This window comes from Otolemur garnettii, unplaced genomic scaffold, assembly GCF_000181295.1.
Source record: "Otolemur garnettii isolate 467f Iridium unplaced genomic scaffold, OtoGar3 scaffold00021, whole genome shotgun sequence".
In the NCBI taxonomy this organism is placed as follows: domain Eukaryota; kingdom Metazoa; phylum Chordata; class Mammalia; order Primates; family Galagidae; genus Otolemur; species Otolemur garnettii.
In genome coordinates, this window is record NW_003852416.1 from 2,918,276 (window position 1) to 2,936,369 (window position 18,094).

The window sequence follows — 18,094 nt, forward strand, 5'->3', positions numbered from 1 at the left end:
TTTTTGGTTGCAGCCATTATTGTTGTTTGACAGGCCCGGGCTGGATTCAAACCCGCCACCTTAGGTGTATGTGGCTGGCCTAGCGCCTTAGCCGCTTGAGCCACAAGCACTGAGCCGTAACTGATTTTTACATAAATTTTCAGATGAAAAATCTGTTTACCCCCCTCCTCCTTGATTCATATGTACTCACGCATGTGGTGTGGGGGACTCACCTTTCCAACCACTTCCACTGGAGAAAGCGGTCGAAGTACATGCTGCCCAGGTACTGGTGGAATGGTTCTCCCCTCAGGTAGTCATGGACGGACCTAGCTCAGATGGAACAAGAAGGTGAACATTTTTAATCCCCATCTTGAAGAGACAAGCACAGCGGTAGCCAGCGAGTTGCTCCAGGCCTCATGCACTCCCGGGCTTTATAGCAGATGCGGCATGGCTGGCCAGAGGCCCCGCTGTTCCCCTGAAGGTTATCTGAAATTGGTTGATCCCGACAACATTTACTGAGTAGCTGCCACGTGCTGGACATTGTTCTGGGCCCTGGGATACAGCTGTGAGCATGGGGCTGGCGTTGTGTGGGGACACAAACAGTAAATAGTAAACATAAAATAAGTGCAGAGATGTGTCATCCTGAATTCACATGAATTAAGTGAGGCTGCGGGAGTCAGGGAGGCCTCTCTGAAGAGGGGGCTCTTGAGTTGAGCTGAGAGTAGATAAAGGATTCATGAGGTGCAGGGAAGGTCTGAGACCCAGAGGTGGAGGTGGTGGGGGAAGGCTCTGGATTTGATCCCAAGATCAGCAAAGCCCCTAGGAGTTTTCAAGACATGCAAAATTGCTGGTCACTCTCAGCAGCCAGCCACTAGGCTGGGCTGGGGGTGCTGGGGGACTCTTTGTGTCTCAGGTCATCAGGGCAAGGTCTGGCAGGGTCCAAACCAGGCTACAGGCAGGGATGAGCATGTTTCCTCCTACAAATGGCCATGCTGAGCAATCTTGCCCAGGAAGTTGGGACCTAGAGAAGCAAGGGGACCCTGGCAGCACATCAGAGGCTGTAATCCTGCCAAGCCTAAAAGTGGGCCAGCATGGGGGGCCAGGATGGCCATTCCCTCAGGGTCAGGGTCACCAGGGCAGACACCATCCCCTATGAAGTCTGCTCCTTGGCCAGCAAGAAAGCCATAACTAGGCTTGCTTCTGCCCACCGGGGCCTCTTCCCTCTTCTCAACACAGGGCTGGCCCCACAAAGGCCCTCCTGGCTCTTTCCACAGTGCTGTGGGTTGCTGGTTTTCTTGCATAAGCTCCACAAAGCCAAGACTGGGTTCCTGTTCACTGTGGTATTCCCCAGAACCTAGTACAGAGCCAGGGCAACAGCAGGTACTCAACTGACATCTGAGGTGCTGAGGAAGGGTGTGAAGAAAAACCCCCAGACTCCTCCAGCCCTGTGGATAAGCAGCTTTCGACAGCTTTTGGCATATATGTATGTTTGCATGTGTAGCGTGTGTGTGTGTGTGTGTATGTGCGCGCACACACGCGCACTTGTGCGTATCTGTGTATGCTCACACCTGCCAGCCCTCAGTATACCCACTAATTGTCTAACCCTCCCTCGAGGTGGCTGTATAGCCTGCAGACAAGGTGATGGTACCACAGAGAAGGCCCCTCCTCCTGCACTGGCTCCACCCAGCTCTGGTTGGTGGCAGTGGTGGGGGTTGAGGGGCCTGGGAAGGATTCCAAACCACCCAGGCAGGGTCACATTTTTGCACATTCCTCTGTCTCAACAGCCTGGAGAGCCACTTGCTTTCAACACCCTTTGAAACAGATGTTTTCTTTGGACTTGGCACCCTGGTATCTTTTTCCCTTCATGAGAAGTATACAAACAGTTGAGTGGCTTGGCTGGGGCCTCTGGCACTGAAGACCTGCCCTCGTGCCCTGAGTTGCCAGGTGGAGGGTGAGCCTCTTTAGGCTGTGGGGGGGTGGGGGGCAGCTGGGGCAGGCAGGAGGCCTGGGGCACTTACTGTGCACAGGCTAAGAAGAGTTCTTTGCACGGCCTCTGCAGGAGTTTCTCCTCCGTCTGGGAGACCAGGTCTTGGCCAACTTGGGCGATGAACACTGGGGACTGGAAAATAGGAAGAGAAGGAGGTGGTCAATGAGGAGAGAAGAGCAGGGTGGACAGGGCTGTTTGCAGGTGCAGGTCAAGTACAGCCTGGGCCCTAGCGCCAGTGCACACACGTGTGCTGGCCACCCCTTCTGCCCACACTTGGTGGTGTGGGAGCGGGCTGGGCTGGAAGATTTGGAACAAACTCAGACTCTGGGTGAGTCTTCTGGCTCTGCCACTTATGGGCTGTGTGACCTCCTGGAGGCCACTTGGGTCTTCTGAGCCTCACTACTAATCTGCATAACATCAGTGACCATGGTCCCCAAGGCCTGGGCCTGTGGTCATAACTGGCAAGGTATGCCAGTGCCCACAGCTGTGAGGAGCCACACAATATGGCCCAGCTCATCAGCAGGTCTCCACCACGCTCAGTAACCGCCCTTGGCCACTCCAGGCCTGTTTCCTCCAAGGGCACATGTGAGGATGAGGTTCAAAAGGGTTTGAAACAGACAAAAGGGAATGGAAGGAAGGTTCTGTGGTGGGGAGGGGGGAGTTCAGTGGCTGAGTGAATATAGATGTGGACCTGGGTTCGAATCCCAAACCTGCTACTAGTGGCTGTGGGACCTTGGTCTTAACTGCTCAGCCTCACTCTTTATCAGCAAGATCATCAGAAATAATAGTTTCTCCCAGAAGGATAAAATGAAACCTTCAGGTAAAGCACCTGGCACAGATCCTGGAATATAGCAGCAAGTGTCAAAAAAGTGTCACCACCATCATTCTCCTTAAAGGCTAAGCTGCTGGTCTGAGTATTTCAAGTTTGAAAGGACAGTTCTGGGAGTTTCTGTGTCCCATCCAGGAGCAGCACCCCCCTCTGGAAGGCACAGGGACAAGAGGCAGCCCAATCTTGTCCAGGGCACGCCCCCTCCCCTTCCCCCACCCAATCACCCTCCACCAGCTGTCCCTAGGGGCTGACTCACCAGCTGGGCTTCAAGATGGGTTTTTAATAAATTACAGGGATAATTGAGAAAATTGCTGGGAGTGGGCTCAGAAAGACAGGGCGTAGACACGTCTTTCTCCCCCAAAGGATGCTGAAATCTGAAAGGTTTGCTTTCTCTTCCCAGCTATTGAAATGTGACTATGGGGCTGATTACATTGCCAAGTCTGCTGGGCGGTTTCTGTAGGGGGTTTGATCCCGGGGGTGGAGGAGGAGCCCCAGCAGCAGCAGCTGGCATGTCCTTGGTGAATGAAATCAGTGGCTCATTTTCTATTCCCCATGGGTCTTAAGAGCCAAATCCCTTCCTTCCTTCTTTCTTTCCTAGCACACCCCCCACTTGCAGGCTCACCCCTGCCCTCAGTGTCTCCCTCTTAAGCTTGGCCTGAGAGGCTCTAGCCTCCTTGTGGAGATGGCCTCAGGTGTGGGTCAATCTGCTGCCAGTGGTAGCTGCCACCCACCTCAGTGCAGCCAAAGCCACTCCACCAAACCGCAGGCTCCAGCTCATTTTCTCAGGCACCATCAGTCATCCTGCATGGCGGCAGCTCCCTTCCACCTCTGCCCTGCTCTGCTTTGGGCCATCCCTCCCTCTCCACACTAAACACTTGATGAACAAGATACAGAATAGCAACCTGTAGGGCACTGGCCCTAACTTTGGCAGAAAAGGTGCGTGCTGTTGTGGAAGGAGCCTGAACTTTGGTCTCGTGTCTGTCTTCAGCTACTGGTGCCTGATGGTGGCTACTGCAGGCTCCACTTACCCCTTTGTAATGGGCAGGAGATGCTCCAGAGATGCCTGAAGGACACTGTGAGATTTAGGAATTTATGGTTGGGCTTTTTTTTTTTGTTTCTAAGACTCGGGGAACTTTCTTAGGAACTCTGGCAGCTGAGTCTCTTGGGACTCATGTAACTCCAAGCTACTTCAGAGTGACCAACTATTATAACAAACCCAGAGGCTAAGAGCAAATCTGCTTGAGGAGGAAGAGAGCCGACAGCTGGGAAACCTTGGCTTGGGAGGTCAGCCCTGCCCCGGCAGAGCTGGCGGTCATTGTCCACTTGTTAATGAGCAAGATGATACAATTTGTTGCGCCAGGATATGACCTCAGACGTGGCATAACTCAGCAAATAGAGACTCTGGGTGTGGGGTAGGGGGTGTGTAGTGAGCCACAGAGAGAAACAGAGCCATTTCTTGGACCTCAGAAGGAAGATGTGAGTTGACCACCTGAATACACTTGGATGCACCACAATGAGGTTCTGCCCTTGTTTTCACCTAGGGAGGACCCGTCCTTACTCACCATAGGCCCAGCCTAGTGCTGGGTGGGGGAGAATTAAAAAATGAAACCAGAGTGATCTCTGGCCTCAAAGTACTTTTTCTCCAGGAAGACATACATGCCATACTACAAGGTAGAGGATGTCCGAGCAGATATGTTCTCGGCTATACTGTACACACAGTGAGGTATAAAGTGGGCTAGGTGGACAGAATGGCTTTCAAACTTCTTTTTAGCAGTAAACTTTTCTCTTCCAGGTGAAATTTATCCAGAGACCCAATATTTAAAACCTATAAAAATAACTTAATTGGAAACAACAGTTTGCATGTACTGAAGGCTTACTGTGGTCAGGTGCTGTGCCAAATACCTCACATGTATGATTTCATTTAATCATCCTTATGGTTCTCTGAGTTAGATGTTATTATGACCCCCATTTTGCAGATCAGGAAACTGAGCTTCAGAAAAATCAAGCCATTTCCCCAGGGTCACCCAGCCAATAAGTAATGAGAAGGTGATTTGAAGCCAGGTTGGGTGATTCCTGAGTGAGATCTTGGCTGGAGGTAGTGGGCTATCTGTCTGTCTGGACCACCCCTGTCATCCCCTCAGGAAGCCCCTAGGGCCCCACAGAGCCCACGTGAGAACAAGGGTGCTGTTGGGTCCTGCAGCAGAGGCAGATAGTGCCACTTAGGGTCAGGCCCTGGGCTCAGAGAAGGGAGAGGTCACTATGGGCTGGGGTCCCCGGGAAAGCTTTACAGCAGATGGCGGCAGAGGCAAAGTGAGATTTGGCTCCAGGCCTCCAGACCCTTATTGGCCACCCTCCCACCAGCAGACAGAATGGAGGGGCTTCCCAAGGCCCAGAGTGACCCAGCTGTGTGCATGAAGTCACACTTCTTTGGGTTGGCTGGCAAGAGGACTCTGCCAGGCAAAGCCCTAACGAGGGAGTTAATGAGCAGATAATAATGCATTTGGCTCCACTTGAAGAGAGTGTGATTCCAACCAAATTCTCTTTTAAGTGCCTCCAGGGCACGATATCTTTGCCAATAAGAAGGGAAAAAGACGCTGCTGGCCATTGTGAGTCTGGAACTGCAGCCCAAGCCCACCAGGAGGGCAAGAGACAAGGGTAAGAGGGCACTGTAGCCAGACAGCTACTCTTTGCATCAGTGGACCCGGAGGATGTCCAGTTCAGAGAAGTTGACTGCAAAGAGAGACCCTGTAAGAAGGTTCCCCAGGGCCTGTCTGCCAGAACTGAGGCTCCAATAAGGGACAGCCGCCAGAAGTGCAGAGTGTGCTGGGGTTCTGCACAGAATCGGCTCAGAACCTGGGATCCACCCTCTGGGTCCCTGAAGGCAGAAGTCCCTGCAGTTTTAGACCCTTTCCAGAGGTGAATCCCTTCTGGGCTTAGCTGAGGAAGGGGATGCACAAAGGCCAGGTGGCCTCTGGGGAGGAAGGTGACCCCACTCCAGGGAGACACAGAAGTGTCAGGAGCACTGTGGCTGGGCAGTGCTGTGGCTCTTTCTGGCACGGACAGTCCTACTAGGAGGAAGATGAGGGTTAGGATATGGAGAAAGGATGAGGCCCTGCTCCTCCTGTCAAAAACATCCTTCTGATTTCTTACCAAACAGAAATGCCAGGGAGAGGCCCTCAGGTCCATAGACACCTGCAGGAGTGAAGGCGGCCAGGAGAATGGGTCTGTGGTGGTTTCTGGTAAAATTCCCCCAGGAGCCTGGGACCTCCTCTGGCCAACAGTGCCTTATTTCTTTGGTCACTAGGTGGTTTCCTCAAATGGCTCTGGCTACAGACCTCAGCTTTAACACAACAGTGTGGATTTCGGTGCCAAGTTTCCTCTAAAAGGTCTGAAATTAGCCTGTGGTAGTAACACAGTTTCCCAGGGCTGCAAGAAGAAGTGGGACAGTGTTTTTCTGTTCGCGGGGCCCTGCCATGAGGGCCCAGCCTCTCAACAGTCTCGGGCAGCTGAAGCCAATCAGCTGGCCAGCTCCACATGACAAGCCTTTCTGGTTCTGCCACTGTCCACTCTGATGACACCAGCTGCCCTTGAGGGCTCTGAGGTCATCTCTCCCAGATAGCTTAAGACAGCAAGACAGGGTTGGGTATGCTGAGTATGCCTAGGGTGCCCTCCCTTCTGGCTGAGTGAGAAAGGACTTGATTGCCTCAAGGACCCAAGGGTCTCCTGGCACACTGAGGACTCCACCTTGCCCCCTCTCTGGCTGAGGGCCTTCTTCTTCTCTTCCCCATTGAAGCTAGGGACAAACTGAGGGTGGCATTAAAGCACAGGGGCACACTGCCTGCTCCAGAGTCTGTGCCTCTGGATGAAGCTCCCCTTGCCAGGAGGGGAAAGAACCAGCCTCACTGCCCCCCGGGAATGAGAAATTGACCTTGAGTCCATGTCCTGCCCCAGAGGAACTTGTGGCCACACTCAGGTTGGGGCAGGGCTGTGCAGTTCTAGTGGGTGGGACAATCGCAGGCCATGGTGGTATCTGTCTGTCTTCCCTGGAAGCCCCGCCTTTTCCTCCTTATTACCCCCTACAGCTCAGGCCCCCTCTCCACTCTTTCCGATGCTTGGGCCACAGGTTCTGGAGGGCCAGGCAGCTCCTGATGTGTGCGTTAACCAGCAAGGCAGCATGAGGTGGTGCTTGGGTGGGATGTTTTTTGGAGCACCGCAGTGCACAGAGAAAAGCCTTCACAGTGTTCTGACACAAGCAGGGCCACCTCTAAATGGATGAGAGGGCCCATGGTGGCCTTCATGCCTGTGTGAGTCCCTCTGTCCTCATCCCAGTGTCCTCCCCTGCTGTGACCCTAAACTCCAACAGGTCCCCTGGGTCAGACTTCTGTAGTCTTCCCCTCGGTCAGAACAGAAACCTCTGCGATATTCAGGCGCGGTGATGTCGTATTGAGACCAGGAGTGACTCAATGCATGCGAGGGCTCGGAATTTCTAAAGCAGAGACAGTCTGAGTGGTGGTCTGGCTGGAGAGAAGAGTTAGGGGCTTGTCCTGATGCTGTGTTTGGACGGCAATGGATTTACAGTGGTTAGGGGTGACTCGCTAGCTAATGGAGGTGACATATGGGAAGGCTAGTCCTGCCCCCCAATGCCCCTTAGTAAGGCAAATGCTCTACTCCCTAACCCCCTGCAGCTTCACAAGAGTGTCTGTGCTGAAACTGAAGCACAAATAATCTGCCGTATCTCAGGCGCTGAGGCAGACAGGATGGTGGTGAGGAGGGCAGGGAACTGGCCTGGCACGAAGCTACCCTGATGGGTGCTGTATTCAACACCTGATCCAGGAAGCAAGTGGAGCTCACCCTCCTATACTCAAACATCCACCCCCAGTGAGTTTACACAGACAGGGACTCTCAGTCACCAAGGCCCGCAGAGCAGCCAGGTCACAAGGTGGCGCCATTGTACCCCTATGCAACTTCAGGGCACAGACAGCTCAGGGAGACACCCCCCCCCCATGGGAGACCTGGGAGCCTGAGGGCACGCCTGAACTAATTACAACGTGATTGGTCTCAGACCTGAGGAGCCAACCTTTGCAGTAACAGTTGAGGGGTACAAAGGGCGAGATCCACTTGGGAGGGAGCCCCGGAGAGGTAAGACCAGGCAGAGCTGGCACAGGTGGGGAGAAACTGGCTGGCTGAGACCTGGAGGCTGCAGTAAGCATGGGGCAGAATGAAGGTGCGGAACAGAAGTGGAGGACTTGTCCAGACTGTGGAGACGCAGCAGGAGCAGCAGGCAGGCCTGTCGTCATCTCACAGGGCTGATCTCTGAGCAGCCACCGGGCAGCCACCCGACACTGCTGTCTCCCTCTGCACCATGAATGCCTGGCAGGGGGAAGGGACACCATTCCCTGCATCAGCAAGAAGCTCCAGATGCCTGAGGCTCTTGTTCCCAAAGCATCTTCTGGCATCAAAGTGTCATGTTTCAAGATGTCAGAGTGGACATGAGACAGATGTACATGGCTGGTGTCCTTGGGGGCACCCAGGGCTGGAGTGTGATTGAAGGGTCAAGAAGGCCAACTGACAGCCACCCTGCCTCCTGTGCCTCTGGTGTGGTTCTTGGAGCCTTCTGGAAACACATGGTGTGTACTTATTCAGCGATTCAGGACTGAGATGGGGGCAGAGGAAGTAGAGATGACAGAGGGCACTCCAGGGAAGACCCCTCCCCTCAGTGCTGAGCCCATCAACCCAGTCATGGCACAGAGGGGGAAACTGAGAGAAGGGACCCCAAGTCGCGTGCTGGCCTGTTGTGCAGCCAGGATCAGCACCTGTGTGGATGGTGTGGCTCTGAGCCCTAAGCCAGGTGTCCTGGACTAGCTCTCTGGAAGGATAGCTTTGGTCTCCTCAGCTACACTTGAAACCAGCTTGTCTCCATTTCCCAGATGGGACACATGTGCAGCGATCTCAGCCCTAGTATCTCTCCCACCCGCCACCTCCTCAACATCCTCACCTCACTGCTCTGGTTCCCACAAGTCTCTTCTTTGGCTTAGAACATCCAGGAGGCCTCTCACAGGTCCCTGTTGCCATTTGTATTAGTCAATGGCACCCGAAGGAGTTATCCTGCCCACACAGCACTGATGATCCCACTGTCCACAGGACCTGGCCCCAAACACCCTTTCTGACCTGCTTCTTCCTGCCCTCTGCTTCTCATGCAGTGATCTCGTGGTGGCAACTTCCTGGGCAGGCTCTGGCTTTCCCTGCTGGGCCCTTGCTTGTTCCTGGGAAAGGAGTTCTCACCCCATCACGACACATTTAGGTCCCACCTAGTCCTCAGGATCCACTTCAATGTGACACTCTGAGCAGGCAGGACCTTCTACTCAATGCCTCCTCCCAGTGACAATTGGCATGACCATTGTCATCATCACTGCCAGGTCTTTTTTTTTTTTTTTTTTTTTTTGAGACAGAACCTCAAGCTGTCCCCCTGGGTAGAGTGCCATGGCATTACAGCTCACAGCAACCTCCAACTCCTGGGCTCAAGCGAGTCTCTTGCCTCTGCCTCCCAAGTAGCTGGGACCACAGGCGCCCGCCACAGCGCCCGGCTATTTTTTTTTTGGTTGCAGCCATCATTGTTGTTTGGCGGGTCCGGGCTAGGATTCGAACCCGCCACCTTAGGTGTACGTGGCTGGCGCCTTAGCCGGTTGAGCTATAGGCGCCGAGCCATCACTGCCAGGTCTTGAGCACCTTACTATATGCCAGGTCCCAGGAGCTTTAAGTGGGTTTAATGTTTAATATCCCACATGTAGGTTTTATTATTACCACTACATCTGCATTTTACAAGTGCAGAAATAGGCTCAGAAGTAAAATAACTTTCCCAAGGTCACACAGCTGGCCTGGGAGCAAAGACAGGATTCAAACTCAAGCATTCTGGCTAGACAGCCTTATCCCTGAGAACCCGCACATCCTCTGAGGATGCCACGTGCCTCCTAGTGCAGGAGGATGTGATTTTGGCCTTGAAGAGCAAGCTCTCCTTGGAGGCCCCCGGCGGCTGGATAAGGAGGTACATCGGGCTCTGCGTGTTTTGACAAATGCTGTTTGTACAGTGCTGTCATGCGTACCACACACACACAGTGCAGGCTAATGTCCAACATATGCTTCACTTCAACATGCGAAAACATCCCAATGAGCCCACCAGCCCTCATTAGCAGTGGTTCATTCGGTAGACAAAAGGTCAGCCCAGGGGACTGTCCGTTCTATCTACAGACGCAAGCACTTAGGGCTTAATGATGTGTATATTTTCATATGTGGGCAGCTGACATTCCCCATGTAAACTATTTGCAATTTCCCAATGTGGACAGACTCCGCTTTCAGGAAAAGCTGAGGAGAGACTTCCGCAGACTTTCTAGAAGAAAGGGGTTCCCAGGGTTCCCCTTCCTTCCAAACAAGGGGCATGCCTTGTCTTGCCCATACATGGGTGGAAGAAGCTGTTTCTTGAGGGGCCACCCCGTTTCTCCTCCAGAATGGGAATGGGGTGGGCCACTCCCACAGCCAGACCCTGGCCGCCCCTTGACCCTTCACGAGGGGATCTGCGTCAGCTACAGGAAGCCTGGCCGTGGGCGGGGGCAGGGGCAGGAGTCAGGCTCCAGCTGGAGCCAGTTGAAGGCAGTTGTGGGCTGGCCCGACAGTCCCCACAGCCAGCAGCATTTGCTAAAGCCCTCAAGGTGGGCTTAGAAATTTACACTTCTGTTGTTCTCCAGAACAATGCTGTGAGGGGGAGCTTGTAGTTCTAATGTCCAGGTGTAGAAACTGAGGCTCTTTAAGCCCCGGTTTGCTATATTCCTGTCCCATCAGAGCTCTGAGTATTCCATAAATGCTTATAGATAAAATAGTTCATAAAGATTCAAACCCAGGCCTGTCTGGCTCTAAAACCTACTCTGCTGAAATGAACTGATGCTGTTCCTGCACATAGTAGGTACTTGGTATACTTGTTGAATAAGTATGTGTGCGTGCATGCCCGTTCACAGTGAGGATAAGGGGTCTGTCCATCAAAGTACTACCATGGATGCTCTGCTCTACCCCCGGGCTTTGTGACAAACTGAGCCAGTACGAGCTCTATGGCATGTTTTCAGTTGGAACCGGATTGAGCAGCCATGCCCATCTTGGGGACTGTGGGCTGGAGGCATGGGGGCTGCTGGCTGGGGGAGGACCTGGAGCTGCCCCTTGGGAGAAGTGTTCAGGTTGCAGGGGCCCCCTGCCCAGGTACTGCCATGTCTCTCTCGTGGTTTCATTTGATCATAGGAGAGAACCCTCTCCCTCCATCTTTCCAATAAACCCCCCTTTTGTTTCAGCAACTGGAAAGTGTCTGCTACTTGCCACCAAGAATCTAGACGAATCCTCCATCTGTAAAATCAGGGGCTTAGGCCAGGTGGCCAGGAGGGCCCTCCAAACGCTGGCTGGCTCCTCTTCCCCAACTCCAGAGAGGGGGCAGGGTAAAGAAAGCAGGAGGTGGTGGGGCATGGGGCTCATTCCAACCCCAAATCCTGGCTTGCAATTAAACATGCTTACACAATCAGAACCAGAGAAAAGGGAAGAACGTTTGCTGAACAGCAGCCGGGGGGAGCATTTCTCCACTTGAGGGCTGATTTAAGGTCTGGCTGACAAGAAGAAAAAGCACCATTCTTCTACCTTTTTAATCAAAACCTTCAGTGCCATGTGGAAAAGCCACCGCCACACACCCTCAACGTCCGTCTGGAGTGGTTCCTCTCTCGGTCCAGGTCAGGCAGGAGACACAATGCCTGAGCCCCAGACAAGAACAGACCGAAGGAAAAAGGCAGGGTTTTGTTTTCTGGGTCATTAGGGAGAAAATACATCAGCCCAGCTACACACTCCTGAGCGAAGAGCTGTGGGCTGTTGTTCCCTCCACTCTGGGTTTGATGCTAACATCCTGAAATTCTCAGCCACAACACCCCAGGGCCTCCCTGATGTCCTTGTGGTCAGCCCAGGTGATGGACTGCATGTGCTGGGTGCAGCCCCTCCGGGCAGAGACATGGCTGGACAGGCAGCTGGTGGCTCCAGGGCTTGGGGGTGGGAGCCGGAAGAATGACAAATCTTCCTCGGTGGGGTAACTCACTGGGCCACCTTTACACCGCACTGTCTACAAAGGCAGGCACAGTCTGCTTTGTAAAGAAGCAGATTTAGCACCAATCTGAGGAAGTTTAAGCTTTAGTGCTCTTTCCTTCCAGAGCACTCTGGGGGGCAGGGGGAGCAGGGAGGCAGGTCTCAATGGGGCATATTTCTGCAAAAGCAGTCTGGAAACTGAGCTCACACATGGAAAGTGATTTCTTTGCTCATTCTCAATATTCTCATTTGTACCTAATGTTCTAATCTTTTCTTTCTTTCTTTTTTTTTCTTGTACAAAGGTCTTTATTGGTGGGGGAGGGAGGCTGCAGAGTAGCACCAAGGAGGAGAGATAAGAGATGAGAAAAGAGGAGAGAAAAGAGGGGAGAGAGATAAGGAGAGAGTGAGGAAAAGGAGAGAGAGAGCAGAGGAGAAAGGCGGGGAGAGGGGGAAAGAGCTAATCTTTTCCAAGTATTTCCACTTCAGTCTACCACCCCTGCAAAAAAACCCTGTCCCTCCATGTGAAGCCCTCACTCTCAAAGAGGCCTTCTCTAAAGGGCCTTCGAGACCTCCCCCTCACCTCTTAAGAAGATGGCACCCACTTGCCATCTTTATCCTTCTTTGATGAGGAGCTCAAAGACCCCGTCTGAGGGGCTCACAGTGCTCTCTGGAAGGAGACTCGTGTGGCTGGTGATGGGAAGGTGAGGAGCCACACCATGACGCAGTGCCCAGAAGTTAGCCTGCCTCCTGGGTGAGGCCATGCACCATTGTGGTGCAGAAGCTTGGCACCACTCTGGCAACCTCCTTAACTCTCTGAAAGACGATCCATTGTACCTCTTTGGTGGTGACCTGGAAGATAGCTGGTTATTCCACCAGGCCAGACTTCCAGGACATTGTGAGCAAAGGAAGAGTTGGGGCAACAGCTGTGTCCAGGAGGAAAGCTTCTCCTGGGTCCCAGTGACTCAATCCATCAGCCACATGGGATTCCTGAGGGTCCATTCTGTGCCCAGGTCATAAGCCCTACTCCAAGGACCTCACAGACCACTCAAAAGGCCAGTGGTGGGAAGTCAAGGCCGGCAAGGGTTGCGGGCTGTGAATGTGGGAGACCTCTCAGCCCCTGGGAGGGAGAACTCAAGGAGATGGCCTCATCAGACACAGGTCCACTAAAAGCTTGACTAAGGCCCAAAGGGTGAAGGGGGTTTGACCAGATAATAGTGAGGACCCATCTGTCCTTTGACGCATGGAGTCTGTGCGCTGGGAAGTCTTCCAAGAAGACCAGGGCTCTGAAAGAATTCATTTTTGTAGACAACTTTAAGCTCTGCCTCAGGGATTCTGGGGGAGTATCCAGCCCCTTCATGGTGCCCTCCTAAACTGGTCACCCCAAGTCTCCATGTTGGTGTGTTCCCTAGGCCAGCAAGATGGAAAAACACAGCCCTTGAGAAATAGCCACAGCCCTTCAAGAAGGGGAAGCAGAGTGAGCTGGAAAGACCTGGACCCACATTTCCTTTGCTGCTCAAATGGCCTCAGAGAAATCAGAATGGACTCATAGAGGTCAAAAAGCAAAGAGGACATCTTTTGACACCAGTGGGATTTAACCAGAGACCCTGAGAGCTAGGCAACTTTAATAAGAATGAAAGGAAAATACACAGTGACCCTGACCCAGACCTCGACCCTTTGCGTCAAAAGCAAAAGACGATAATTAACAAAATGCGATGTGCCGGACGTGAAAGAGGGGCCAGCTGAGCTCTGTCAATTTGATAATCCCTGGTGGTGACCTGGGGGCCCAAAGTGTGCGACCAGAGATGACGTGTTGTTTACATAGGCCTTGCATGCGGGGGCTCCCAGGACCCAGGGTAGCTGCAGAAACAGAAATGGGATTGTTCCCAGCCAGTGGTTTGCATGCAGCCAACTCCCCCAGGGCCAGTGTAACCACGTGCAGGTAACTCTCATGTGGAACCTGGTCCCACAGGGATGGGGTACGGAAGACTTGCCACAGGGAGGGTCCCCCATTCTTTGAGCGTGAGGGGCAAGGGCAGGGCCAGCTGATCTGCTGTCTTCCAGAACACCCACTACCCTCTCCCACTCTACAACTTCCAAACCAGCTTCAGTATAAAATTGTGTTGAATTTTTCTCTAGTGAAGATTTCCTTCCATGGGGCTGGGAAATGAAGGAGGGGCAGGAATTTCCTAAAATCCAGAGAATTCAACTGAGCCCCTTTCCCCCCACCATGATGATGGATCTCTGCCTAAAACCCCATGGAGAGGGAGGGCCTGTAGGGCCACAAGGTGAGTCAGCCGAGCATCACTGTCCCCAAGACAGAGGGGACGTGGGGGAAGTGCCCTCAGGAAGCCTGTGGCTGACTTCCCTGTCTCCAACCACTCCAAAGAGAGGATTCTAGGCCGGAAACACTATACGCACACAGAACGGGGTCAGAGGCAGAGCCAGTTCCACCAGCATCAAAGGGACAACCAGTTTTCTGACCTGGAAGGTCACGAGAAAGGAAAAAGGACCTAGATGGGCCTGCCTGCTCCGGCCTGCTGTGAGGAGCCCCAGCTGGGCACAGCAGCCTCAAGGTTGTGAGGAGGGGCCAGGATGAAATCAGGCTGTGAGCTAAGATGACCTCCTTGCCGGGAAAGGCTGGCAGTGGGGCGGTGTCTATCTGAAGGACAGTCACACAGTGAGTAAGTGTGCTGCACAGGGAGACTGGCATGAGAAAATGCTGTCAAAACAGTGCAAAGTGGGAGCTGAGGCCCAGGTTTGGGCCTAGGAGCTGGACAGGGCCCAGGAGGGGACCAGCCAGCAGGTACACCCTTTAGGGATGAGAGCCACTTCGCCTCCTGGGCTCACTTACCCATCCAGCCTTGTTGCCTCTTGCTACCCATGGGAAGCTGATTTGGGGGCCTCTTTGTCTTTGGGTAACTTTTTAGCAGATCACACAGTAGAGGAGAAGGATCACAGGCTCCAGCACCCGACAGGCTGGGGATAGAGGCCAGCTTCCTTCTTCTTTTGTTGTTCATTTTCTTTTATTGTAGTGAAATACATGTGATGGAAAGTTCATCATTTTAGCCTTTTTGTTTTTTTTTTTAGAGTGAGGGGGGGGTCTCCTTCTATTGCCCACCATGACCAGATAATTTTATTTTCTTTTGTAGACCAATTCAGATGGCCAGGCTGATCTCAAACACCTGACCTCAAGTGAGCCTCCCAAAGTGCTAAGACTACAGGTATGAGCCACCATACCAGGTCTCATTATAACCATCTTTAAGGGTACAATTCAGCAGCACGAATTGAATTTATCATGTCAAACATCATCATTATCTTTTTCCAAAAATTTTTATCACCCCAGACAGAAACTCTGTACCCATTAAGCAATAACTCCCCATTCCCTCACTCCTGCCAGGCCCCTGGTAACCTCTAACTTACTTCATGCCTCTGGGGGTTTTCCTATTCTAGATGCCTCACAGCAAAAGAATCACACAATATATGGTGTTTGATGGCTGGCTTCTTTCACTTAGCATAATGTTTTCAGAGTTCATTCATTTTGAACATTTATTATTAGAATTTATTTCTTTTTAAGGCGAATAATTTTATGTTATTACGGTATTCTGCTTACCCATTCATCTTAGACGGACACTTGGGTTGCTGCCGTCTCTTGGCCACCCAACATAATGCTGCTGTGGACATCTGCTCACAGACAGCTGCCTCAGTCTCTGTTTCCAATTCTCTCGGTTTCACCACCACTAGCTTAAGAGCTTTGACTGTCCAGGGTAAAATTGGGACAATTGTGTCTACTACACAGGACTGTCATAAAGATAGACTGAGTAAAGGATATAGCACACAGTAGGTGCTAAATGAGAGTTACTCGCTCCCACCTCCTCCATAAAGGAGTGTGAGACTTAATGATTCAGGGCTTAAATGGTGGACCATCTGGTGCCAACCGCCTCCTCTGCCTTGCTCAGACTCTACAAATGTCTCAGCATTTAGACATTTGCTGGCCCAAAGAGTGACAGCGCTGAGCCCCTCAAGCCCAGCTGCAGGCCAGCCACAGCAGGAAGAGGGGACACCAGTCAGGAAGTGCTCCTTTGAGGGCCTCTCTCCATGTTTCCAGCACAGGGCTGTTGAAAGCCCAGAGAGACAGTCTTCTTCTGAGCTGTGTGCTGGGGTTGGGAGGGGAGCCAGTCCCTCTGTGGGCCTCAGTATCTTAAGCTAGGAAATGAGGACTTTGGTTTAGCTCAGTGATTTGCAAACTATGTTCCACGGAACCCTAAATGGTCTCACAGTGGGGAAGAAGATAAAAAAGCGGTCCAGTTCCCCAGCTTAGTCAACTACCCTAGGACACTTCCTCCTAGGCGTCCTGCCTGCACACTGGGAATCTGTAGACAAACTGCATGCAAGGCCCTGAACTGGGTACCTCTTGAGATTTCTGCGATACTGACAGCCACCCTAGGTAAGTCCCACCCCACCGTTTCTTATCATTTCAGGTAGCTGTCATGAGGACTTAAGAAAACAAGGCATGCAAAGTTCCAGGCAGGCAGTAGTTGCTCAATAAAGACTAACTACTTCCTTCAGTCTTGCCCCAGGACAACTGGTGAGTACAAATGTGGCTTGATGACTTAGTATCCCTCCCACACAGGGACTTCAGTAGAATTCCTCCCTCTGCGGTTCCCAAGAGTAGAAGAGGAAGAGGCCCAGCCCCTGCCTCTGGAGGCTCTTGCCTGAGAAAGCTCTAGAACGTCCATTTCTCAAGTTTTCTTTTCAATCTCCTTCCACCCTTGAGTGTCTTTTCAGGGCTGAGGCAGGAAGGCAGAAAAGCCAGGTGCACGGCCTAGCGGCCCTCCACCCGGGCCACCCACCAGAGCTGCCTGGCCTGCTTTAGAACCTTAGGCGGGCAAAGGAGTACTTAGTTTGGATGTAATACCAATTTCTCCGGTTATATCAACATAGGTTTTGTGGGTATGTTCCTGATATAAGAATTCCTTTTAAAACTTACTTAAGTTAAAAGATGAGTTGATTTATAGGAATACGTAATGTAGATAACTGTAAAGAGCTCTGTGCTCTCAGTCACGTCTTTACAGCAACTAGCTGGCATTTCTATAATGCATAATGTAAAGTTATCTACACTGAGGCAAAAATGCAAATATGGCAAAAACGTGAAGGTGGCATGAGAGCGAATGATGGCCGAGAGCCCAGATGAGGGCTTAGAGCTTACCAGATTTGCTGACTGCAGGATGAAGATCCTGGTCTGAGAGATGACAGCCAAGAGGTCTAAGCAGAGATGAAAACCTGGGACCAGGGACAGGACTGGGACCCCAAACCCCATGGGGGATGTGGCAGGCACTTGGAAGGGAAAGATGTGCCCAAGTCACCCACAGCCCGCGCCCTTGGTTGGCCTAGAGCAGGCGTCCTCAAACTGTGGCCCGCCGGCTGTTTTTGCCACCGCTGCCTGTCCAGCTTAGCCACCAACTCATCCCAGGGGCTGCAGTCCAGCCCTCCAATGGTCTGCGGGACAGTGAACTGGCCCCCTGTTTAAGAAGTTTGAGGACCCCTGCCCTAGAGACTGAGAGTTGGTTAGATGGCCAGGCAGACTCTAAGCACCTCTGCCAAGGCCATGGACTCCAGAATGTGAGACTGGGAATGAGCCTGACTCCTGGTCCAGAGCTCTGGGCTCTTAGTCACGTCTTTACAGCAACTAGCTGGCATTTCCATAATGCATCCTTGCTGGGAAAGGCAGAGGCAGCCCAGCCCTTTCCAAAGATTTTTTTTTTTTTTTTTTGAGACAGAGCCTCAAGCTGTCCCCCTGGGTAGAGTGCCGTGGCATTACAGCTCACAGCAACCTCCAACTCCTGGGCTCAAGCGAGTCTCCTGCCTCCACCTCCCAAGTAGCTGGGACCACAGGCGCCCGCCACAACGCCCGGCTATTTTTTGGTTGCAGCCGTCATTGTTGTTTGGCGGGTCCGGGCTGGGGATTCGAACCCGCCACCTTAGGTGTACGTGGCTGGCGCCTTAGCCGGTTGAGCTATAGGCGCCGAGCCCTTTCCAAAGATTAAGAGAGGTGCTAGGAGGCACAGGGGCAGATCAGACAGTGAGTCACTCAGGGAAAAAGGTATTCTCTTCAATTCTCCCTCAATCTTCCCATAATCAAGTAGGAAGTCCCTGTGTGGTGCTACTGCCTTGTTACCACGCCTCTAACACTCACTAATATC

The 18,094-nt window shown here is 52.5% G+C and overlaps 1 protein-coding gene across 2 annotated transcripts in view; it reads right to left on the reverse strand.

Moving 5' to 3' along the window:
* GRK5 (G protein-coupled receptor kinase 5) overlaps window positions 1-18,094 on the reverse strand; it is a 229,804-nt gene that overhangs the window by 29,335 nt on the left and 182,375 nt on the right. For both annotated transcript variants that reach the window (XM_023511674.1, XM_023511675.1), the window contains exons 5-6: window positions 1,998-2,098; window positions 213-305 (exon numbers count right to left, since the gene is read on the reverse strand). In XM_023511674.1, the coding sequence (XP_023367442.1) occupies window positions 213-305; window positions 1,998-2,098 (194 nt within the window). The remainder of the gene's footprint in view (window positions 1-212; window positions 306-1,997; window positions 2,099-18,094) is intronic.